Source organism: Crocodylus siamensis, chromosome 6, assembly GCF_052110815.1.
Source record: "Crocodylus siamensis isolate JL-2025a chromosome 6, ASM5211081v1, whole genome shotgun sequence".
NCBI classification, from domain to species: domain Eukaryota; kingdom Metazoa; phylum Chordata; order Crocodylia; family Crocodylidae; genus Crocodylus; species Crocodylus siamensis.
Genome location: NC_143400.1, coordinates 12410816 through 12436023, shown reverse-complemented (window position 1 = coordinate 12436023; position 25208 = coordinate 12410816). Strand labels below are relative to the sequence as shown.

General features: G+C 58.0%; 1 protein-coding gene across 2 annotated transcripts; it reads right to left on the bottom strand.

Annotated features, from left to right (window-relative positions):
* Window positions 1-2659: 2659 nt before the first annotated feature.
* VANGL2 (VANGL planar cell polarity protein 2) lies at window positions 2660-24507 on the bottom strand. Of its 2 annotated transcripts, none has more exons than XM_090051596.1 (9): window positions 24336-24507; window positions 13525-13731; window positions 11493-11767; window positions 10867-10987; window positions 9278-9885; window positions 7813-7949; window positions 6505-6640; window positions 6119-6350; window positions 2660-5584 (listed from the first exon to the last, which is right to left on the bottom strand). In XM_090051596.1, exons 3-9 carry the CDS (start codon window positions 11561-11563, stop codon window positions 5324-5326), a joined length of 1566 nt encoding a protein of 521 aa, XP_089907722.1. In that variant the 5' UTR covers window positions 11564-11767; window positions 13525-13731; window positions 24336-24507; the 3' UTR covers window positions 2660-5323. The 2 variants fall into 2 exon arrangements, with proteins under 2 accessions (XP_089907722.1, XP_089907721.1); XM_090051595.1 differs by lacking the exon at window positions 24336-24507 and adding an exon at window positions 24109-24305.
* Between the last annotated feature and the right edge of the window lie 701 nt (window positions 24508-25208).

Below are 25208 nucleotides of genomic sequence, written 5' to 3'. Positions count from 1 at the left end.
TAATCCCTGTACCCACTGGAAGCTGTACACGAGGGGGGCGCTCCCACTCAAGCAGCTCTTTGTCCTTTGAGTGGGTCCAGATCACAGGATCATTGAAAATGAGGGTGGGAAGGGACCCCAGGAGGTCACATCTAGTTCAACCCCCTGCTCCAAGCAGGACCAGCCCCAACTACATCATCCCAGCCAAGGCTTTATCTAGCTGGGTCCTAAAAACATCCAAAGATGGAGATGCCACCACTTCTCCGGGCAGCTTGTTCCAGTGCTTCACCACCCTCCTGGTGAGAAAGTTTTCCCTAATATCCAACCTAAATTTCCCTTGCTGCAATTTGACCCCATTGCTCCTTGTTCTGTCATCGGCCACCACCGAGAACCATCCAGCTCCATCCTCTTTGGAACAAAAAGCTGTAGCCCCGGGGTAAATCAGAGCAGCCTCCAAGTACTCTAAAGGCCCGCAACCCTTCTGCGTCAGCCCTCACCTCCACACAAGCCCCTGCCCAAACCACACTCAGCCTGTACAAGCCAGCAGCAAATTGGCACCGACCCCCCGTTTGCCCTTGCCCTTGCCCAGCTCCCCTGTCACACCCAGCAGCATCCAGACTCTCCCAGCAGAGCCCCACAGTGGGAATTCATTCCCGTGTCTGTCCTCCAGACCCTGACCTGGCTCAGCTGGTCCGGGAGGGCTTGGTCTGCTCCAGCCAGTTGGAACAAGCTCGTTAGGCAAAACGAGCTGCAGATTGGGCCTCCTGAGCCTGTGCCTTCATCAGGCATTCATCAGGGCTTCGTCTGCCTTTCAAGTGTGGATCTGTATTCTGCTCCCTGCTCGCCAGCCTGGCAGGAGCTCCCCTGAGCCCCCGCGGTGCATGCCGGATTCGTTATGCCTGGGTCATCAAGTCTCCTTGGCAAACGGGGCAGACTAGGGGCAGCAAGGCCGGTGGGTTTCCATTGTCCCCATACACAGGGGAACTGCTGCCTTGCTGGTGTCCCTCTGCAGCCACTCCCTGGGGGAGCAGGACACCTGGTGGCTACACTGGGGAATGACAGGGTGCCACCTGCTCCCTTTTGGGCGCAGTCTGGTCCATAGTTTTCATAGATTTCTAGGTCAGAAGGGACCTATTAGATCACTGAGTCCATCCCAGCACCTGCTGCTGCCCTCTCCCCTCTGAGCCTCCCCGGCTCCTCTCCACTCCCAAGGACTCTCCTCCCAGCACCGTTCACCCCTTCCACTCACCTGCTCCCTGACTTCCAGCTGCTGCACATCTGCACCGTTCCCACATCCAGCATCTCACCCATTCCCTGCCCCTCGCAGGCTGCAGTCCCTCCACTGACTATCTCCTGCTTCCGGCACCACAACACACAAGGGACGCAGGACATGCCCTCCTCTTGCTCCATCTGCCGGGCCACACACTGTCCCAGATGTTTCATTCCCTCTCCACAGCCTGCAGGTCTCTGATGGGATGATTGCTAAGCTCAGGACCACTCTTCTCTTCCCACACAGCTGGAAGGAGAGAGTCGGAGCTGCAGAATTGCAGTGTCTGGCTGACCTAGGCTGAGACTCACCTGTGGAGCAAGATCTGTAAGAAGGTGATATCAAAGACATCAGAAATGCCATTTACTGGGCCAGAGCAGTGTAAGGGAGAGAGCAGAGGCTAAGGGGGAAAGTGCCCAGGGCATGTGCAACTTGCCTCTCTCCTGCTGCAACTTCCAGCAGTCAAAGGTTTAGGAAGGTCTGACTTAGAGGCAGTCTCTTTACCTACCACGTTCAATACCTACCAACGGTCCTTTTCTCTAAAAACCCGTGGGAGTGACTGGGAACAAGAAGCTGAATAGGAACAAACTGTGCCCTTGTTGCCAAGAAGCCTAATGACATCCTAGGCTGCATCAGCAGGAGTGTTGCCACTGCCAGTAGTTCAAGGGAAGTGATTCTTCCCCTCTGTTCAGTACTGGGGAGGCCACATCTGGAGTGCTGTGTCCAGTTGTGGGCCCCCACTACAGACAGGATGTGGATGAGTTGGAGAGAGTCCAGCAGAGGGCAATGAAAACAATTCAGGGATTGGGGCACAGGACTTGTGAGGAGTGGCTGGGGGACCTGGGCTGATTTAGTCTGCGGAAGAGAAGACTGAGGGGGATTGAATAGCAGCCTTCAATTCCCTGCAGCGGGGTTGCAAAAAGAACGAAGCTGGACTGTTCTCAGTGGTGGCAGATGGCAAGACAAGGAGCAATGGGCTCAAGTTGCAGCAAAGGAGGTTTAGGTTGGATATTAGGAAAAGTTTTCTCACTAGGAGAGTAGTGAAGCATTGGAACAGGTTCCTTTGAGAGGTGGTGGAGTCTCCATCCTTGGAGGTGTTTAAGACCCGGCTAGACAAAGCTTTGGCTGGGATGATGTAGCTGGGGATAGTCCTGCTTGGAGCAGGGGCTGGACTAGATGTGACCTCCTGAGGTCCCTTCCTGCCCTCATTGTCCATGATCCTATGAACTGGCCCAATTACCTCTGAGAGTAGATTAAGCCAATAACCCCCACCAGTTCTTGCAGCAACGAATCCACAAGTTAATAACTCGCTGTGTGAAAAAGCGCTCCCTCTGGTCAGGTGTAAACCAACTGCTCCAGTCACGGTCACAGCTTCCACCCTTGAGCGAAGCAACAAGCAAGGGGAGAAAGAAGCAAAATGTCAAATGTATTTATTTTATAAAAAAAAAAAAAGAAATTGTACAATTTTAATTCCTCTATTCATGAAAAAATGAAGGTCCTACATTGGCGGCGGCAAGGCCTCGATCCACTGCAAACTGTAAAAACAAGCTTTTTATATATTAAAAAACAATTTTACATTTTACAACTTTCTACACGCATGCACAACAGGTTGGCTCTGTAAAAAAAAAAGGGGGGGGATGTTCTCCTTAAACTCAGAACTGGGGAAAAGGAAAACCAAAGGAGTCTACGTTTACAACCTCACTTCAGCCAAGAGCCAGGTTTGTTTTTTCTTCTTTTTTGCAGTTAAAAAAAACCCAACAAAATTCCTATCCCTGCAAATGTGACAGAAAGGAGCCCATGGAGTCCGGGACTGAGCCAAGAGCAGTATTGGCAAAAACAACCCCCCAGGGGCTTGGTGAAGGAGAGCACAAAAAGGCAGGTGGGATGGTATCAGGGTGCAAGTGGTGGAGGACATCCTGGAGACAGATGGGGGCATGCAGCATCCTCTGCAAGCCAGAGGTTTGGCTTGCTCTTGGGATCTGGGATTTGGCAGGTCACGGTGCAGGGGGTGGCTGTCCCACAGCTGGCAGGTACAAAGCCTCTGAAGTCGCGGTCAGACCCAGCGGCTTCAAGCAGTGAGGTGACCTGGGGTAGGAAGGGGTGAAATCAGTGTGGGCACAAAGGCTGAACCCTTAGCTGGGGTTAAAGGAGGTGCCCTACACCAGGGACATGGCAGGGCACTAATGGAGGTGCCCACTAACAGAGGTGCCCTACCCCAGGGACATGGTGCTACAAAGGGTAAGAGTTAGAGAAGCTCCCTGAAGTCCCCACTATTGCTACAGGCTTCACACGGAAGAACCCCAGAGACCGCGGTGATCGGCAGTGATGTACCGCCCTGCGCTGGGGACAGACAGGCATCGACAGGGTTGGCAGCTCCAGCCTGGAGGGCTCTTAGCCGGCTTCTCCAGGAGGTCACATGAGTGGAAACCCCCTCGCAACAGCGTCAAGGGGGACAGGGAAGGAATCTAGTCTTAAAACTAAAAGGAACAAGAAGCTTAAACATCACAGTCCTGACTTCCTAGGGCAAAACTCTGCCACCCTCCCACCCCCCTCCTGGAAAATCAATCCTCAAATCCTCGCAGTGCTTCAAAAACCCGACAGACGAAAACAAAATCACAGTGAGGAAACCTGGCAGGTCCTACCGAAAAACAACCCCACACCGGGACGACACACGTGAGCACCTCGCACAGCACAGACGGCAGCACAATGACAGCCCCCCCCACCCCCCCCGCGGCCCAGCCGGCACGAAGAACCCCGTAGAAAACGTGTGAGGTATTTGCAGCCCTAGAGAGAGAGATGCCGCGGCCAGGTCCGAGAGCAGAAACGACCAGAGAGAGGACCCCCGCCCGCCCGGGGAGAGCCCATCGTAATGTTTGCCTGGCTGTGCTGGGGTGGGCAGAGGGCAGTGCCCACTCTGCTCCCACCCCGGTGCAGACCATGGCATAGGCACAATTCATACAGGCCCATGAGCGGGGGGGTCCCATCGGAGTGATGGGCTGGGACGACGACTACACCGCGGGGACAACCAGAGATGCACACACAAGCAGGGGCCTGGCCCAGGGCACGACACGGACAGTGAGTGACTGAGCCTGTTCTCTGGGGAAAAAAATCAAGGGAGATGGGGTGGGGAGGGGGAAACCTTCGGGTCCTCAAGGCAATGGAGATGGAGAGGGCTCAGCTACAGACAGGAGCAAGCACGGCCATAGGTGCCACTATCGCCAGCCACGTGCCTGCACAGACCGGGGACTGGATGCCTGGAAAGCCCTTTGCATTGCTTATAGCTGATGCCTGCATGAAAGCCCTTTGCTGGTGCTGGGATCCATGCAATAGGGGCTTGGCTGAGAGGAAGAATCAAACCAGGACACTGAAGGGGGACAGGACAGGCTTGTGGGTGGCGGTCACTGCTTAGAAGACACAGATCAGGTGTTGGATGGGGGTGAAGAGGGAGTTACCACTTAAAAAACCTCTTACTCTTCAAAAACCTGTTCTGTGTTGTTGCTGCTGCTACGGGAAGCTCCGCGGGAGATCTTTCTGCACCAGGCCTCTCAGCAGGAGGGCCAACAGGGTGGTTTCTTCCTGCCCGTGGTGGGCCAGGGGAGGTTGGCATAGCTGCTGTGGCATTTCGGAGGTGCCGGCCAGCTTCCTGCGGCTTCCAATGAGGGCATCGCCAGCCCCAAATCCGAAACCTCCAGGGAGGCTGTGAAAGGCCAGAGCTGGGACAGCCCCGAGAGGAACGGAGCCCGGGCACTTGGAGATGCTGGTGAGAAAGTTCACGGAAGTAGCCCTTGAAATCTGGCACTAAACGCAGGGTCCTGGCTTGGCTGAGATGCTGCCTGCACCCCTGGGGAGATTGCTACAAGAATCTGGGTTTGGTGGGGAGTGGGGACGGGGGGGACGGAGAAAGGCTCTGAGCCCCAAGTGGAGACGATGAGAGACAGAGGGGTCACGGCGAGGCCTTGGGGAGGCAACAGGCTCGTGTGCTGGTTGGAAGCGCTTCCCCTGACGCTCGCCGGGGACTGCGGCAAAGGGTCCAGGGTGCATCCTGCCCCTCTCCCCCCACCCCACGCCCTTTTCAGTTCACACCGAGGTCTCTGACTGCAGCCTCATGACAAACTTGTGTGACTTGGGGTCCACGAACTCCTCGGAGAGCTTGAAGCAGGGGATCTTCTTGGTGCTCACCACCAGGCTGAAGTCGTGGCGCTTGAGAAGGAAGACAATGCCGTCCTTCAGGCCATTGGTCACGGGCTCCTCGCTGACCAGAGTCCACTGCTTGGCCAGCCAGCGGTCCTTGTGGTACTGGATGGTGGGCCCAGCGCTCAGGTACCGCTCCAAGAATGCCTGGGGGAGAGAGAGGAGATGGGGGCTGGTCTCAGCAGGGGCAAGTCTGTGGTCAGCTTGCCTAATGGCCATGGGAACAAGCCAGCTCCAGCCACAGAAATGCCCACCTGGCCACAGCAATGGCTCAGAAGCCACCCTTGGTGACTGGACCTGCTGCCCTCAGCTCTCCCCACAGCTGGAAATGCGAACCCAGATGCCAGAGGGGACCTTTCTCCAAGGGACGGGGTACATGGCAGCTCCCAGAGCATGCAGCAGGCCCTTGGTGGAAGAGCTGGGGAAGGTGCTAGGAGCCTGGCCCCCATCATGAGATCTCCATGCCTGCTAATCCACCTGCTATCCCGAAGCCTGCACCAGAGGTTGCAACACTCTGCAGAGACTAATCCTGCAGGGCGTAACAATCCAGCACCCAGCTCTGCAGAGGCCTCTTCTGGCTGGGGTGTCCCTGGAGATGGGCCAAGCAAGCAGGGAGCAAGCCAGATGGAGTGCCAGCTGCTGTAGGGGAGGAGGGGGCTTTTCCCCGCAGCCCCCTTGTACCTTGGGAGTCATGTCGTGGGTGATGCAGAACTCCAGGTGCTGCAGGATGCTCTCCATGGTGTGGTAGGGCTGCTGCTTGGTGGTGCGCAGGTACTTCTGCATAGCGCGGGCCATGGAGGCAAAGATGGCCTGGGCTGCTTCCCGCGGGTCCATGATCTCTCGAGGGTTCTTCTGGTCCTCCTCTTGCAGTCGCTTGATGTGGGTGAAGGCTTCTTCCACAGCCACCACCAACCTGTGGAGGGAAGGGATCCCATGATGGCACTGTGACCTGGCCAGCTGGTCCCATGGGAGACACAGGCATGGATCCCGGCTGCCCAGGTGGAGGGCTGCAGGGCACCGCAGGGCCCTCACTGCCATCACTGGTGGCCTGCCCCCACCTCCCATACCTGGCACGCCGCTTTCGCACCCGCCGCTCGTGCTCTGCCTCTTCATAGTAGTATTCGTTGTGGCTGTTGTCACGCCGCCGGGCGGCCGCGGCGATCACGGCCCGCGACTGGCCTGTGGAGTTATTCGTTGAATTCTCTGGAAGGGGAGTAGAGGGTTAAATACAGGGGGGTGGTCTGGCAGCCAGGATCCACATTTCCCAACCCCAGCCATGACGCAGCTCTCTGCAGCCATGGTGTAGACATGACCCGGGACCCCTGCCCTACCTGGGGTGCCTGTTAACAGGGCCACATGCACAAGCTGGTGCAGCCAGAAACCCATGTGTGGCACACAGAGGGTAAAGGTAATGTATTAGCACTGGGGACGGCAAATGCATTGGTATACACAGTGATTGCTCAGAAAAAGAGGATAATCCAGCAGGAAAGGCAGCAGAGAAGCTGCCTTCACCAGGAGCAGGGGCATGGGATCATTGAAAATATATTAAAGAACTTTTCCAGTTGGTTGCAGTGGCCCCCCTGCTTTCCCTGGGGCAAATTCAGGTGTGACACTTGTGCTGTGTCAGGGTTGATGGTAGTTTTACTAAGAGCTTAGATGATGGGTGGTTTGGACAGGGCTGATCCTGCCTCAGGCAGGGGCTTGGACCAGATGGGACCTCAGAAAGTCCCTCTAGCCTCATGGCTCTGTGATTTCTAAGATGCTGCCTGGACAGAAAGGGTTGTTAAAAAATAAACCAAGCTTCCGTGCTGAGGCTGGAAGGGATGGGAGAGCCATCTATAAAGACAACAGATGGGTTCATTCCTCCTTATAACTCAGCTCAGACCCCAAGCACCCAACACAGTTTCACAAGAGTACTTGGTCCTTCTACTGGTATAAAATTGGAGCAGATACATGGCCAACAGCCCTGTGCTGCTGTAAACCCCAGGGGGAATTACCCAGGGGAAATCAAGTATAGCTCTACCCTGGAATAAATAGTGTCTGTGCAGGATGGCTGTTAGCTCAAGGCAAATGAGTCGTTACCTATTCCCCCTCCACTTTAGGGTATGGCATTGCACATGGCCACCCTGGGAGAGTAGGTTGTGTGTCTGCTCCAGACCCCAAGGTGACCCTAACCCTAACCCTAACCCTAATCCCCAAGGTACCAAAGCAAATAGAAATCACAGGAGCAGGTGGTGCCTCCAGGCTGGCAGGTCTGTGCAGCGACGGCAGGGCTGGGATGGGTTAGGATAGAAAGCAAGGGGTGATAGGGACACCGTCAACACAGAGAGAACAGACAGCGATGGGTGGGGAGAGACGAGAAGCCGCGAGCTCACCCTCGCCGAGGGAATACACCTTGAACCCGGACATTTTCTTGGACAGGACGGATTTTGGCAGGTTGAGGAGGGCGGGGTTGTAGACGGGGAAATCATGGTAATAGTTCTCCAGGATCCACACAGCCACTCGCTGGATGCTGCAGAGAGACCCAGCCGGGGCCAGGGGGGGCAGGGACACAAAACAACCGGTTAGAGCCATGCGGCAGGGCGCACAGAGGGGGACACGAGAGGAAGGTGGCGGCGTGCTGGACCTGGCAACCCCGTGCTCAGCACTGCGGGGCCTCTCCGGACAGCCCTCCCTGAGGACATGGCAGTGGCACTGCCCTGGGTGCCCTACTGCTGCCCCGTCCCAGCTGCCACAGTACAGACATGGAGCCTGGAGGAACCCCTCCCCAGCCCCCAGCCTGGCAGGGACTCCGCAGGGACCTCCTGCATCCTGCCTGCAGCTTCAGAGTTATCCAGCAGGGAGCAGCAGCAAACATGTAAAAATGCTGGCTGGGCCATGTCACACATACACATGCGCACTCATGCACACAATCATGCACACATATACACCCGTGGACGCACACGTGTGCACTCAGAGGTTTGGTAAAATGCAGAAGGCAGCATTTTACACATGCACAGATACACACACATACGCACACAGAAATCTGTAAAATGCAGAGGGCAGAATTTTACACACACACATACACACCCATGCACTTACACATGCGCACACAGAGATTTGGTAAAATGCAGAGGGCAGCATTTTACACACACATGTACATGTGTGCACACACACATGCATACATACACATGATCCTGTGTAGCAGAGGCTGGTGGCATGTGTGAACACCAATGCAGGCACACAGAGAGCCAATCCCATGCAGCAGAGGCTTAGTGGTGAGCTTGAACATGTGTGCACACAGGCATGTAAATACACATGCACAGCCTCACATGTGTACAGAGGAACAATCCAATACTGCAGAGACTGGTAGCACATGCAAACACACAAGCACATGCATACACCTCATGCACAGAGCAGTAATCCAGTGCTGCAGAGGTTAGTAGTGCATGCAAACACACATGAACATACATACACACAAAGCAACGATCCCATGCTGCCAAGACTAGTAGCACATGCAAACACACATGCACATGCACACATACAGAAATGATTCCATGCTGCAGGGGCTAGCAGCACATGTTAACACATGTGCACATGCACGTGCACAGAGCAATGATTCCATACGGCAGGGGCTAGTAGCACATGCAAACACACGTGCATGTGCATGTACACAGAGCAACGATCCCATGCTGTAGGGGCTAGTAGCACATGCAAACACATGTGCATGCACACACAGCCACAATCCCAAGCTGCAGGGGATGGCAGTACACGTGAGCACATGTGCACATGCACGTGCCCACACACGCAGCATTTCCCTCTGTGAGAAATGAATCCCCGGGCCTCGTGGCTTCCCCTCACCTGAGGTGGCCGACGTTGTAGAAGCGGCTGGCCCCATCGGTGGAGCGCACCACCTTGAGCGTGAACTGGGGCTGGAGCTGGCGCAGCTCCAGCAGCACCACGGCCAGGTAGTGGACAAAGAGCAGGGCGTCCACCAGTGACACGGCGTACTGCACGATGCCCTGGTAGTCGCGGTCCCGCGAGTCTAGGATGCGCACGCCATAGAAGAGCCAGTAGGAGACGACCAGCAGGAAGACGAGCACCATCAGCAGGGCCCGGAAGACAAAGACGCGGGGGAAGAAAGCCTTGGGGCGCCGGAAGAAGAGGGCCCAACTGCCCAGCAGCAGGATGAGCAGCTTGAAGGCCACAGAGATGAAGAGCCCCTCGCAGGGTGTGCCACAGGGCTCCAGCTCCTCCCGCCACAGCAGCTGGGGCAGCAGCATGAAGGCCAGTGGGGTGAGGAAGGACAGCAGTGCCAGCGCCCCGCCCAGCGAGACGCCCAGGTGGCGCGAGCAGTCCAGGTGGGCACTGTCCTCCATGTCCTTGGTGATGCGCGTGATGTCATCGTGAGAGATGCTGTGCTCTGAAGTCCCTGTCACCACCGTCGTGGTCTCGCCCCAGTTGTCGTCCTGCAGGGGACGAGGAAAGGGTTAATGACCCTGGGTTTTGTTGGGGGCGGCAAGTGGGGTCAGACCCACTGTCCTGCCCAGCTACCCACTACCACCAGCCAGCGTGGGTGCAGCTAACCTTGTCCAGGTCCCCAGATCCAACCCAGACCTGAACTGCAGGCTCTCCATTTTCATCGCCAAGCCCTATCCATGGAGGCCAGGATCGTTATTCCCATTCCACAGAGAGCAAAACTGAGGCACAAAGTGGCTAAGCAACTTGCCTCAGGTCAACCAGCAGGGCAGTGGCCAAGCAGGAATGGGATGCAGGAGGCCGGGCCCTGTTTTGTCCTGGGCAGCACGAGCACATTTGGCCCCATGCCCCTCCTTCCTTGGTGATGCCCCTGCCAACCCAAACCCGGGCAGAACAGAGCCTGCACGTTGCCCTGTGATGCAGCTCTGGCGATATCCAGCGACCACCCAAGCTCACCAGGAGCCAGAGAGATAGCCCCACCACTCTGTTCTCCCTCCTGACGGCCCCTGTAGCCAGGCTAGAGGGCACACACCAGCCCAGGACTGGATGCCTGCTAGCATGAGAGATGCCCGGAAACCTCAGCTCCCGCCAGCCCTGGCAAACTGACTTGCCGCCAGCTTTCTTCCTCCAGGGGCTGGTTTATTTTCTCCTTGTGAAATGCCAGGAACTGTCACACAAAGGGCAACGGATACCAGGTGAGCTGCTGGGCTCCACGCCCCAGACCTGCTCCTGAGCCACGCAGAGCCGAGGCAAGGTGTGGCAGGGCCTCTCCGAGGTATTCAGCAATGCCACGCAAGCTGAACTGCGAGGTGATGTTTTCATGGAGCCCCTGGCCTTCCAAGAGGCTTTGTGAGATTGGGTCTAGCAGGCGGCAGGCTGCAGCCGTTCATGCTTGGCATTAAGCTTACATAGGCGTGGGTTGAAGAGCCCCAGGGGAAGTGCTCCCTCCCTCCCCTTCAGCCCCTTCTCACCCTCTCATCCCCTCGGGTTGACTCGTTGTCCAGAAGGGGCTCGCCAGGGGCCTGGATGGTCACTGACTTGTCACCGCGGCTCCCATCTCGGCTTTTGGAGCGGTGCCGGTCCCGCCGGTCTCTGGGGGAGAGAGAAGACCCCACATGGAGTGAAGAGGGGGCTACCAGACCAGCTTAGCTAGGGCAGGGGGTGGATGTCGGCAGGAACAAGCTGCATAATCTGCATGGATGCCCACGGGAAGACCTCAGGTAATAGGGGGCCCTGCCACTGCCACCCCCTGGCAGTGGATATTGCCATGAAAGCAAAGCTCCGTACGCATGTGTTGGGGGTCTTTGGGCACATCCACTTCCCTTCCTCAGGTACCCCCAGCCAATGCCAGGGACCCTGCCCCTTGCTCCTCAAGGAGCGGTGAAGGGTTGGAGCAAGGGGGACATCTGCGGTGCTTCATTCAAAGACACACACGATGGAGGGAGATGAGGAGACCCCTCCTGAGGCACTACCAGAGCTGTGTGGGGACCCTTCCACCCCTCATGCCTCTCCTCTTCTCCAGGGGATCTCTCCCAACCCCGAAGGGCATGACTAGATCAACCCCCCTCCGCAATCCAACCTCCCACCCTGGCCTCACCGATGCTTGCGGGAGCTCCGTGAATGCCCCGACTTGTAGGAGTAGCCTGAGTACTGCGACTCGTTGTCCATGTTGTCGGAGCGCCGCGCCTTGTAGCGCTCCACGTTGACGGACTTGGCCCGTCCGGGCCCGGGGACGGCCGCCAAGGCGGCCGCAGCCTCCTTGAAAGCGGGCTTCTTCAGGCCCAGGGGCGCCTTCAGGAAGTCGACTTTCACCCGGAGGGACTCTATTTTGATCAGCTGGTGGGCCTCCTCTCAAAAGAAAATGATGCCCTGCTGCAGGGGGAGAGATGGAGAAGGGTGCAATTAGACCCATGGAGCCGGCTGCAACCCACCTAACCCCAATGCACCCCAAAGGGTGTGCATTGCTATTCTCCCCAGTTAAACTCCCCCCAGCACACCGGTCTCTGCCAGCATGGTCAGAGAGGCATGCTCTTGCCCAGAGCCCGTGCATTCAGGGAGACGATGACTTTCTTCTCAAATGCTACAGAGAGGGGGAAGGTTGTTCCCATCACTTCCCCCACTAGAGCCAACTGCCACGGCAAGGGTGGTGCTTTCCATCCCTGTCATGCTCAGTCGCACCCAGCACTTGCTTTGCTGTGTGTTTGCACAGCTCCTAGCACATCTGGAGGTGGCAATCTCCAGGCAAAAGGCTGCATTTTTAACAGCTGGAAATAGCCTAGAAAGTTTGTGGCTCTAAGCAGCCAGCTCAGAGGAGCAGCTGGGCACAAAAGGGAGGCCTCAGGGCAGCACAGATGCCACCTCCTCCCAGGGGAGAGCAGACTTGCCACCCCCCCGCCAATTCAGGGGCAAGCAGCATCCTTTACATCCCAGCCCTGCTTCCCCCGATCCCCGCCATCCTCCCCGCAGGAATAAGCACCATTCAGCCCAGAGCCACAAACCCTGCTGCACCCAGTGCCCAGTGACACCCCTCTGTCCTCGCCACGCAGGGTGCACCACAGGGAAGAGGCGGCCAGGGCCACGGTGGGCCCGATGCAACGCGGCGTGTTACCACGGAAATGCCATTTCCAGAAAAGAAAACCCAAATGTCTTTTGGCCTCTTCCAAGGCTCCCCTGCCTCGGGGAGGGGGCCGGGGTGGGGTGGGCATCCTTTTGTCCATGATGCTAGATTCTCTCACATTTATCACTATGGAAACAAAAGCCCCCCCACCCTGGTTGTCTAGGAGATGGCAACAAGGCCTGGGAGCTCGAAGAAACACAAGCAGAAAGAGAAAGCCCCCCCCTTTGCAGCCCCCCTCATCTCTGGGTTTGGTCTGAAAGGAAGGATCGGATTTCTGCCGGGAACAATACGGGACCGGGCCGGGGCGGGCGGGCAAGCAGCCCTCCCTGGGCAGGGGGCCGGGCGCGCTTTGTCCCTGGCCTATTCATTAGCGCCATTAGGAGATTTACACCGGGCTGCGTTCCCTGCTGCTCTGCTCCCAGCAGCCAGCCGGAGCGGGGAGGGGGTGGCCCCGCCAGCAGCCTGTGGCCCGGCTGGCCCCTCTGTGCAGAGCACCCGGGCAGGCCCTCCGTCTACCGCCGGCTCCCAGCTGTGTGCATGCATGCGTGTATACATCAGTGCATGCCCCCACAGAGGCACAGCTGCACACACGCAGCCTCATGTGGACACAGCCACTCCCCCCCCTTGCACACACAGGCTCCCTCTTTGCACTCTCCAGGTCATGCCTATAGGCACACCCCACCCAAGCGCTTGAACCTCCTGATTCCAAGTTCCCCCTTGTCACCCCTTTGCACACAGCTCCCCACATGGTAGTACCTTGCACATTTACATGCCTTCTGGCATGCTCATGTTTGCCAACACGCATGTGCAACCGTGCATTTCCTCCCGCCTGCCCTAGTGCAAACTAAATTCAATCCTGCCACCTGTTACATGTTGCTATGGAATCTGTGACCTTCACCCTGCTGCGAGTCCAAGACTGGCCCCAAGGGAAGGAAGAGGTGACCTCCCTGCTCTGCACGCCTGGGAACCAGGAGTCCTGGCCTCACACCCTGCACGCGTGGTGGGAACTCACCGGCTCAACTCAGGAAGGAGCAGGGGTGGCAGCGGTGATGCAGAAGGGCTGGTCCCCCCTACGGCGAATCAGTCACCAAGACCTCTGTGCATCCTGTGCTCTTGGTGGCAACTGGCAGCCAGATCCTCATGGGTGCAGCAGGCGACAAGCCTCCACATCTGGAGTAGCTCAGGCGTGGGGCATCTGCTTTGGGTTCCCACGGGGAAGCTGCAGAGGGAGAAAGGAGATGAGTGCACGAGGTCTCCTGCTGCAGCCAGTGCAGTGCTGGGGTGTCCAGGAAGGGTCCCAGGGCTCAAAAGGGTAGATCGTGCCAGCACCCTCCTCCCCAACCCCAGCCCAGCTCCACTGAAACCCATCAGCCACATCGCAACACAGGCCACCGACCCACCAGTGCATGGCCAGACTCTTGGACAATGACTCCAGACAGGGGCTTTGAATGGACAGTGGCACCTGGGGTCTAGAACAAGAACCTCCAGCCCAGGATCAACCCCGGGACCATCCAGCTTGGTCTTTCTGATTAGCCTATAGCATTGATCAAGCCAAAAGACCTGCTTCAGCCAGCCCCTCAGAGGACTGCCGGCCTCTGCCAGTGCTCCCAGCCAAAGCACTCATCTTTTCTTTTTAATTCTGTTTCCAGGACAAATCCGGTCCGAATTAAGTTCCACATTTCGAGTGAGCAGAGCTCCATCATTCAAGTGTGTGGTGCTACCACCGGCCAGTCTCTTCCCTCCCAGACTCTTCACCTTGGGGCTTCAAATGCTCCCAAATCCATGGATGTACTTACATGCAAGCTCCAAGCCCAGAGGCTTTGGGGTTCAGATGCCTCCCAGTCTCACGTGCCCCGTGTCAGAAGGTGCAAGAAAGAGGGAAAGCTTGAATGCAACACCCCATCACCATCAACTATGTAGCCAAAATCCTTGCATTGGAGACACTGTAGACTCTCACCTGCCCGCAGCACAAGGGATGGGCCTTTACCCTCTAACGTTGGGTCATTCGAGGGCAAGATGCCGGCATCGCTCATCCTGCACCCTTGCGCCTGAAGCAGACCGGCTCTGACATCTCCATCCCCACCAGTACTATTTCCCCCTGAGCTTTCCAGGCCGAAAAGAAAAGCTCTGTTCAAAATGTTTCTAAAACGTATGTTTTTAAATGGGACCAGACTTCATGTGCCAATCTTTTGTGTGGGTCTGAAAACAGCACCCCTCCCGTTTTTTGACAGGGATTTTGCAGGGTGGGCAGAGGGGAGAAAAAGCCCAGTCCACAGGATTTTCCCTTTGAGTCCTCTGTTTTGCAGCCAGCCTTGCTCATCGTGTAGGTTTTGCTACGTGCAAATGCAGTGTTGCTATAATTACCTAGGGACAGCCAAGGTAGGATGCACCCCCAGAGATGGAGGCACGTACATAGGCACAAAGGTGCTGGCGATGCTGTAGCTGCTTTATTGACCCCCAGAACAAGGAAGTTTGGATGTGGTGAGGTGCAAAGGAGCTGTTATTTCTGCTCTTCTGCATCCGGAGTCTCCATGGCATTGGGCGCTGCGTAGACCCAGCAAAGCCTCTGCTCTGGGAATCCCATTCGAGGCAAGGGCAAGGGATCGTCCCTGTTTCAGGCAGAGACACGGAGGTGACAGTGGAGCTGGGACAAGGACCCACATAAGTGCAGCCCTCCCTGAGCTCAGAGTTGGCTCCTTCGCTGCCTCCACTGCGCATTTCGCAGGGCCGGGGTGGCAGACAGCAGTGAGCTTCACAGCACCCGAGGCAGCGAGTGGCAGCCAGGCAGCGTGAGAACCCGGCAGCCTCACGTCACAGCAGAACCAGGACTGTCTATTCGGTGTATCCCCCAATCCTTTGGGGAAGGGAGCAGACACAGGTGGGCACCAGGCCTGTCCCTGCTCCGGCACCCAGCTCCCAAAGGGAGGTAACAATTCGCGCTGATCTCAAAGCACCTGTTGCATGGTGAAAGGGCCTGCCAGTGGTAATTCCCAACCCCTCAAGGCTCCCCACTGGGTGCAAAGGGTGCTCAGGTATACAAGGGCATCTGCAAAGACCTGGCCAGGATGCTTTCAGGCTGGGCACTGGGATCTCTGCATCTCACCACCTCTGAGATGAGTTCTGACAGGTCTCAGCCTCGCTTGTGCCAGGGGGGTGCCTGCATCTCACATGTTCCTAGCTCTTCTGCTGGCCTCTCTTACTGAGGACATCAGGGCATGGGGGACCTCTCAAGGGGGCTTGCTAGGTTTAAGCAGAGGATATGGGGCTTACCCCAGCTTGTTACCTGTGTCCCGGGGCTGTCCCCCGGTCCACAACACAGCACGACACCCAGCAAAACTCCAAGGGGGGCACAAGCCACTCCCAGGGCAGAGGGGTTTGCTCTATTAAGACACGACTGCAGAAATGAAGTGAAGCATTACTGCCCCCCCACACCAGCCAAACCAAGCTGGCTTCGCCCCCCAGCCTCCCTGCTGCTACGGTCTCGGTTGCAAGGCGGGTTACCCAGAGGTCAGTCCTGGGGGAGTCGGCAGCCCTGGATATTGAGAGGGGGTATCATTTCTCAGCTTGCAAACTGGCCCCCTGCTGTGAGTCTCCCCCTGCGTGTTCACATGACCCAGTGAGCCTGCCCTCTTCAAGCGAAGAAAGCGCAGCTGGGAGACAAGCTTACCACGACACACCGGCCACCAGGATCGAACCTACAGCACTGAGCCCAAGCAGGGATCCCCCTGGGGTTCACCAGGACCAGGCTCTGCCTGTCTATGATGGGGAGATGCTAGCACGCACACAAAGCTGTGGCATCTCTGTTACATGCAGCAGATGTGTGTGGTTTTGCAGGTCAGGCTCCTAGCAGAAGGGAAATCAATTATGTGGAGGCCAGGTCTGCTTGGAGTGCAACCGGTGCTGCCACCTTACACAAGCTGGTCCTGGGACAGAGGCTCACAGCTACACGCAGCCTTCTCCTGGGGACTGACACCAGGGGCCACCCCCAGAATGGGCTCTGAACACAGGCAAGCTCTTCTGCGGCTCAGGGCCTGGAGAAACAAAGCCAACCCTACAGCATGCCTGTCTGCCTGACACTGAACACCTGCTCGCACGTAGAGAAAAGCAGGTGGGAGACACGGTGCCACCTCCAAGTGAGGGGTAGTTACAATGGCACCTGCCACTTTGCAGCCACATAGCTCTGAGTTCCTCCCAAAAAACCTCCCTGCCAAACACAAGGGCAGATTTCAAGAGCAACAAAAGATCTGGGGTCTCCTCTGAGAGTCCCAATTGTCTGAGCCAGGGCACCCCCAAGCTGAAGGCCCTGATCGAGGAGCACAGGGGGCCGGGGTGGCTTTTATGGCCACACTAGAGCTCTGGCCTCAGGCCTAAGAGAGCCAGCAGAGCTGCTTTGGGAGGCAGCGAAGGTGGCTGCAGCCACTCCCAACCCCAGAGCTGCAAACAAGGGAGCAAAGCCAACTGCTGGGCAAGGAGGGGCAGAGGTGGCAGGAGGGCGGAGACCAATCCATCAGCTCCTGCCAGCTCTGTTTGCAAACAAAGCAGCCAGCTGGCAATTTCCTTCCCCACACGTCCCCCCTGCACCTGCCCTGCTAGGCCAGGGAGCTTCCTGGGGTAATAATGCAATAATGCAAGAGGAAGGCAGGGGCTGCTGGGCTCCAGGGCTCTGCCCAGCACCCTCTCAGGAGTTGTGTCTACACATGCATTTACACCGGCATAAATTTACTGCGCAGTAAGCAGGAATAGGCTGGTGTCTACATGTGCAGGCATTAAAGCACATTAACCCTGTATGGACTGATTTGGAACTAAAGTTAGCCCCAAGTCAGTCCGCACACACAATGTTACTATGTAGTAAGGCGCCTACACATGTGTTACTACACAGTAACTAATCTGGCGTAAATCTGATACCTGCATGATGCAGGTATCAAATTTATGCTCAAGTCGGTGTAAGTCGCCATATTTGCTGCACAGTACCAGTGTGCACATGTAGACGTGTGCCTGCCAGCACAGTAATTTTAGTGACTACGCAGTAAATGCGCATGTGTAGATGGGCCCAGGGAGGGGTCAGGCAGCTGTGAAGCTCCCAGCAGCTTCGGACTGAGGCACATTGCACAAAGCAATATCTTTTCCTTTCGATTTGAAGTTAAAAGCCTCAGGGTGGCCAGCGCAAGACGGCAGAGCTCGAGGCTGCATGGCCGGCTGTGCCCTCCCATGGCAGGGAAGTGCCCTGGATAAAAAGGCTTGATTTTCCAGAGAAGACATGCTGGAAGCAATCTGGGGCCAGGGTCCTCTCTCTACGGCTGGGCAGAGCCTGGTAGAGCTCGGCGGGTCACGCAAATAATAATGACCAGACGCAGGCAGGCCTGGCTTGGCCTAGAAACCCACACAATGGGTTTTATTTAGTAAGGGCTCCCTCCCCCCCTCTGGCCTAATTAACATCAGAGCTTGCAAGGAGCTGGGCATGACCTCAGCACGCCGGCATACGGGGCAGCGCAGGCCCAGCCATCACCAAGTGGGACCTGCTGACCCCTCCTCCCCCCCTCCCACAGGGGCAAGGCTGTGCCCACCCCCACAGGCACTGAGCCTAGGCCCTGGCCCTTGGCTAAGTAGTAAATCTGGATATGAGGAAACTCCGCCCAGGATCCAGCTGGAGGTGGGATGTTTTTGGCACTGCACGGTGGTTCATTGATGCCGGCAGGAACATGGGAAGCCGACACGCGTGCTGCAGCTTTGTGGGAACTGCATCAGAGCAGGTCCCTTGGAGGAGGCTGGGACACCGGCAGTGCCCACGGGTGCATCCCATTCTCCCCACCTTCTGCACTGACAAGAACCAGGTGCTTTCTGCCCCCAGCATCAGGTCAGCGCCTCCGTGAATCCAGACTCCCTAAATAAGCATCAGAGAGAAATCACAGCATTGCAATGGGGAGGTGAGATGATGCAGGAAATGCTTTGGGACCCATCTCCCCACCGGCCAAGTGGAGCCAGGAAGAGAGAGCTGATCCCAGCAAGGAGAAGGCACCTGCGAGGATTTTGCAAAGTGCCTGCAAGGATCCAGCTTTCCAGCAAGGAGGAAGAGCAGGAAGGAGGACTGTCCGCTGGAAAGGAGGGTGTAACTCACACCCACTCTCAGGCCCCTTCCCCTGCCCAAGTGGCTCGGGTCCCTTTGTGTCAAGGAGGAGTGAGCCGGTGCTTCTTGCCAAGATACAATAGTGTGTTTCCTCCTCTCGGAAGCACTCAAGTTGTCTCTCAAAGGATTATCCTGCTCAGGGGGTCAGTCGGGAAGTGCATGGCCAGGCAGCCTGGGAAAGGCGGTGGGATGCGAATGCAAGGATGGCATCAGGCTGGGAGGCAGGAGGAGCTGGGTGCCACACTTCTTCCCATCACCTCCTGCCCCTTGTCTGCTCAAAGCCAGTTGTGGGGCTACATTGGTCTCCTCTATTCATGTCCTGAACCCTGGGAGCCAGGACTGTCTCCCTTGGGCATGCACCACAGCAAGTTGATACCAGTCCCCGTTACATGCTGCAGCCACCAGGTATTCAAGCCAGGATTTCCCAAGGGCCAAGGTGCCCAGATCTCCATGAATCTGGGCCCTTTGCTTCCTCAGAAACCCCAGCCAGGGTATCCTGTCCCAGCAGGCGAATGCTACCAGCTCAATCCCATAAATTGGGGCTTGAGGGTGGTTTTGGGGGGAGGGATAAGGCAAGCTGCATTCTCATCTGAGCGACACTGTTCAGGAAGGACCACACGTGCCCATAACCACAGCACCCCAGTACATGCATTTACCCTAATGGTCAGCCCCAGAAAGCAGGGATGTGCTTCTCTCTTTCCACGAGACAGATGGGGAAACTGAGGCAGGAAGCCACCATGTGCCAGGCGGGCTGTATGGGGCAAAGCAGGTAACCAAACCCCAGTTTCTTAAGGCCCTAACCACTGGCCTCTCCTCCCTCCCAGTCCAGTGACCAGCAGCAGCTGCTGAGGTATGTAGGTCTTTGGTAGGGGCCAGGAGCAAGAGCAAAGGATCTTGCCTGGGGATCCCTGCGTAGAGTGTCTGACAAAGGCTTTTCAGGAACAGGCGCCCAGTTCACCTGGAGCAAGAGGCCCCTGCCGAAGCTGATCCATTGATCAGCAAATAGGTCTTGACAAGAGGAGGGAGCCCATGGGTGCTGCCTCCACCCCCAACCCCAGGGCCTGGAAGCTGAACCAGGAGACGCCGGGGTGGAGGAAAGAGGGGGTGTGCATGGGATACACAGGCCGGGATGTGCCCAATGCTGCAGCGGTGCCAGGGGCTGAGCTCCAGTGCCTGTAGAGCCAAGCCATGGCCTGCTGCAAGGCCATACAGAGCCCATTCAACTACGCACACGCATGCACCCACCGTGATGAGCTGCAAGGGTGCTGAGATTGCCTGCTCCAGCCCAGCAATCCCAGGAGAGATGGGATGAGGGGGGAGGCCAGACCCCCTCCAGCTCTTTCCAGGTAAGACCAGTGGGAACTAGGTCACGGAGAAGCTTGCCCCTACCCTGGAAAGCAGCGTCCTCACCCCCTCGACAGCTGAGACGCTGCGAAGAGGCCACCAAGGCAATCTGCCGAGCAGCTATTGTTTGCAAGCTCCCTCCTCCAAGTGCAAACACTGACATTTTCTTCCCCACCCCCTGGGTCTCCTCTGGGGAGCTGAGCTCAGTGCTTGGAGGAGTTCAGGAAGAAGACGGGGCTCATACCATGGCCAGTATGGGGGGAGACTTCCTGCACCTTCATACAAGCCAGCTTTCAGGGTGCAGTCCAGAGAGCACGGCTTTGAAACCAAGCCCCCAGCTCAGGCTCTGACGCACGGTGCACCGGGGAGGAAAGGCTGATAAAAGTCTGGTCACAATCCTGGGGTGTTTAGGGGCTTTCTGCACAGCCCAGCCGGGGCAGATCCCAACTCTGACAGCCGCCAGATACTGCAGAAAAGCATCTAACCTCCCATGCAGGCACACAGGCCCGTTCCGGCCTCCCCATCAGGCCTTGACCACCCAGAGGTGTGCAAAGCCTGAAGCTTTGGTGGGGGATCCCTGCCAAAGCATCGCTGGGGACCCACAGTGCCGAGTCCCTACCTACACCCAGCATCGCTGGGGACCCGTGATGCCCAGTCCCTGGCTCTGCACAGGGATCCTAGGCCCTGGTATCTGAGCTGGGGAGTGCTCTCAGCCACAGAGCATGGCCCAGTCCCACCTATCCTACCAGGCAGAGCCATGCTCCAAGGCCTGGCAGGGCAGGGCAGGAAAGCCCCAGGTCCTGAGCTGGCTCCTCCCTGCCCCCTGCCCTGGGATCTTGGCCCCTAAATTCCCCCACTTTCATAGATTCATAGATTCATAGACGCTAGGGTCGGAAGGGACCTCAATAGATCATCGAGTCCGACCCCCTGCATAAGCAGGAAAGAGTGCTGGGCCTACATTACCCCAGCTAGATACACATCCAACCTTCTCTTGAATACCCCCAGGGTAGGGGAGAGCACCACCTCCCTTGGGAGCCCGTTCCAGACCTTGGCCACTCGAACTGTGAAGAAGTTCCTCCTAATATCTAATCTAAATCTGCTCTCCTCCAGCTTGTGGCCATTATTTCTTGTAACCCCCGGGGGCGCCTTGGTGAATAAATACTCACCAATTCCTTTCTGTGCCCCCCTGACGAACTTATAGGCGGCCACCAGGTCGCCTCTCAACCTTCTCTTGCGGAGGCTGAAAAGGTCCAGTTTCTCTAATCTCTCCTCATAGGGCTTGGCCTGCAGGCCCTTAACCATACGAGTGGCCCTTCTCTGGACCCTCTCCAGGTTATCCGCATCTTTCTTGAAGTGCGGCGCCCAGAATTGCACGCAGTACTCCAGCTGCGGTCTGACCAGCACCCGATAGAGGGGAAGTATCACCTCCTTGGACCTATTTGTCATGCATCTGCTGATGCACGATAAAGTGCCATTGGCTTTTCTGATGGTTTCGTCACACTGCCGACTCATGTTCATCTTGGAGTCCACTAGGACTCCAAGATCCCTTTCCACTTCCGTGCCACCCAGCAGGTCATTTCCTAGGCTGTAGGTGTGCTGGACATTTTTCCTCCCTAGATGCAGCACTTTGCATTTCTCCTTGTTGAACTGCATTCTGTTGTTTTCTGCCCACTTGTCTAACCTGTCCAGGTCTGCTTGCAGCTGTTCCCTGCCCTCCGGCGTGTCCACTTCGCCCCATAGCTTAGTGTCATCTGCAAACTTGGACAGAGTACATTTCACCCCCTCGTCCAAGTCGCTGATGAAGACATTAAAGAGTATCGGTCCAAGCACCGAGCCCTGCGGGACCCCACTGCCCACACTCTTCCAGGTCGAAACCGACCCATCCACCACAACTCTCTGGGTGCGACCCTCCAGCCATTCTCCACCCACCGGACTGTGCAGTCATCCAAGTCACAGCCCCTTAACTTGTTCACCAGTATGGGGTGGGATACCGTGTCAAAGGCCTTCCTGAAGTGTCAGCAGTGTCCTGACTCCTCCCCCACCACCCACAGCCCCTGGCCCTTTGTGTGCATCTTCTCCACCCCTGCCTGCCTTCCTGCCTCCGAGGAGATCAAAACACAGGGCTAAGGCAGCATGAGGGGGACTCCTGGCAGGAAAGGAGCAGAGATGGTGCAAATGGTGCGACCTCGGTGCACCCAAGGTGCCCCATCAGGTCTCTGGCTGCTGGCCCCAACAAGCACATTTGAGCAGCAAACCCCAGAGCAGCCAGAATTTCTGGGGTCCCCTCCCAGCTCTGCCTCTCTGTCACCACGGGACGCTGGATAAGTCACTTCGCCTGTTGAACTGGGAATAACTTCAGTGTACCGACCTGGCTCCCAGCATCACAGCCCCCAGACCGGGGCTAAGCTACCGTCCCTACCGGTAGAATGGAGGCCCAGAGGACTGAAGTGACATGACTGAGGTCACGCAGGGAGCCAGTGGTGGGGGGATAAGGGACAGGCCCAGGGCCAAATGCCCGACACCACAATGAAAGCAGCTCCAGCCCCACTTCTGTCCAGCACCGGGCCAGACCTGCCAGGCCCCTCCTGCCTGCAGCATCCCGTTGGAGGGGCACAGCCAGGGCAGACCGGGGCATCTACAGCAAGCACCTGGCCAAACGCTTCCAGCTCCGGAGAAGGCAAAAATCAGGCTCGCCGGGTCTGATCGCCATTCAGCACCCTTGCAACAGACCTTCTCCAGCCTCCCACAGCCACAACCCCCTCCCAGCCTGGTGTCCACCAGCCTCAGCACGGCCTGGCCTAGGTCATTCTGGCCCCAAATCGATGCCTGTCCCCAACTCTTCTGTATTGCTAGCAAGATCACAGCGCTCGGGGCTCCCAGCTGAGACAGGCCTCTGCCCCAAAGAGCTTGCCCCACTCAACTGAGCTGGCAACTGAGGCAGGGGGAGAAGAGATGGAGAGGGAGAGAGGGGAGCGACCTGCCACCCGCTTTCTTTCCTGAGTTTGGGGCCTCCCACACAACCCCAGCATTCAAGTCTGGTGCATGACAGTTCCCTAGCTTCCCCAGTTCAAATCCCAGCAGAGGCAACTCAGACACGTCCCCTTTCCAAGGCAAGGCCCCTGGCAGCCTTGTGCCCCTCACTTGAGCCCAAACACCCAGCAAAGCGAGGGTCTGGCCCAGCAGCCCACCCCAGAGCGAGCTGTGTTTTGCAAGGGGAAGAGACCACACAGAGCCTAAAAATGACGGACTCGAAACCAGATCTTGCCGGCAAGAGCCACGCAACAGGCCTGGAGGGATGTTCCCAGGCCCGGGCAGGGCACAGGGTCAGACGGTCGCCACGGGCCTGTGGTCCTGTGCCAAGGCCAAGGGCACCGAGTCAAGCCCCGTCAGGAAGAGGGTTGGAAAGAGAAAGCCGCTGGCCTTGCTGGGCCGAGGCACCACGCCCCCGCCACGCCAGGCCCCCACCGCATGGCAGCCAGGCACGGAGCCATCTCCTGCTTGAAATGAAGTCATCTGCTAATTAAGTCAGCGGGTACGATCCCCAGCGCGCTCGCCCCGGCCCCGGGCGGGGAGAAACCGTGCCCGTGCGCCGAGCGCAGGCCGGGCCCCGTCTGCCTCTGCGCCGAGCGGGTCCCAACCCAACCCAGCCTGGCTGCAATGAAGCAATCGCCCACCCCAGGGACGCCACCTTCCCCGCCGCCTCTTCAGCGATTCCCCCGGGGCCTGCGGCCTCGCACGCACGCCCTCTCCTGCGAAAGGCGGCCTGGCCCAGGGCTGATGCCGCACCCCTGCCACCTGCCCGGGCCACGCCGCGCGGCTCCAGGTGGCACAGCCGCCCGGCACGGTGCAACTTCTCCGGCGTGGAAACCCGCCGCGGCGCCCCGAGGGACGGCTTTGTTGGACGCGTCCAGCTGTCCTCCTCCACCGCCGGGCCACGAAGACCTCGCCCGGTGCCCGCTGGCAAGGCATCCCCGCCGGCGCGGTCCCCGACACCTGGTGGGTCCTCGTCCCGAGGGGGGGCCGTGGCCACGCCACCCCGAGCCTGCCCCTCAGGGGACCCCGGGCGCTGCCAGGCCGCCCTCCCAGCAGAGTCCCGGGCCTGGGCGGCCCCTTTGTCCCGCCACTCACCTCAGCTCCGGGCGGCGCCGCCGCGGGCCGGGCCCGGCTATTGTCCGCCCGCCGCCGCCTGCGCGCCCGCCGCCCCGAGCCCGAGCGCTCCCCGGCTCCTCCCGGCGGCCGCCGCCGCCGCCTCCCGCCCGCCTCCCATTGTCTGCTCCGCGCCGCGCCGCGCCGCGCCGCGCCGGGCCCTCCGCCCCGAGCCCGGCCGGCCGAGGGGGCGGCCCCGCGGCGCCTACCTGCCCCCGCCCCGCCGGCCCGGCCCGGCCCGGCCCCCGGCCCGGCCCGGCCGCCCGCGGGCGACCCAGGCGCCTGCTCCCGGCGGCGTGACGGGACGCCGGCCCCGCCGCCCGGTCGATGCCGCCCCTTGTTCCGGGCCGGTAGGCCGACCACCACCTCTCCTCTCGGGCACAGGCAAATGGTACTGATTTATGACCCAGGTACTTGTGCCAAACCCACCGCCGCCTTCCCCTTCCCTCGGGGGCGGCTGGAGCGACTCACCAGCCAGAAACCTTGTTCTGGACCGCCAGCTCTCCATCTGATCACGGGCAAACTTGATTCATTTTTGACCCAGGTACCGTGTGCCAAACCCCCGAACCGACCGCGACCTCTCCGTCCGATCGCAGGCGAACTGAATGGATTTATGAGCCGAAAACCTTGGAGACCGACCGCAACCTCTCCATTGGATTGTAGGCAGATTTGATCCGTTTATGACCCGGAGACCTTGTTCTGGGCCGAGAGGCTGACCACCACCTCTCCTTTCGATCGTAGGAAAATGTCGCTGATGTCTGACCCAGGTCCCTTGTGCTAACGCCCCACACCGACCACGACCTCTGCATTCGATCATAAGCAAATTTTATCGATTTATGATCCAAAAACTTATTCTGGGCCGAGAGACTGACCACCAGCTCTCCCTTCGATCATAGGCAAATATTATGGATTTATGATCCAGAGACCTTGCTCCAAACCAGGACACTGACCACCACCTCTCCATTCGATCATAGGCAAATTTTATCGATTTATAATGGCCCCGGTGCCTTGTTCTGGGCCGAGAGACCAACCATGACCTCTCCATTGGATCATAGGCAAACTTTATGGATTTATGACCCAGT

Coding starts and splice junctions, on each gene's coding strand:
- VANGL2 (XM_090051596.1), bottom strand. CDS start 11,563: ATGGACAACGAGTCGCAGTACTCAGGCTACTCCTACAAGTCGGGGCAT. Junction 10,988..11,492: donor CGGAGCTCCCGCAAGCATCG/GTGAGGCCAGGG, acceptor TCTCTCCCCCAG/AGACCGGCGGGACCGGCACC. Junction 5,585..6,118: donor CCCACGACATGACTCCCAAG/GTACAAGGGGGC, acceptor TCTCTCCCCCAG/GCATTCTTGGAGCGGTACCT.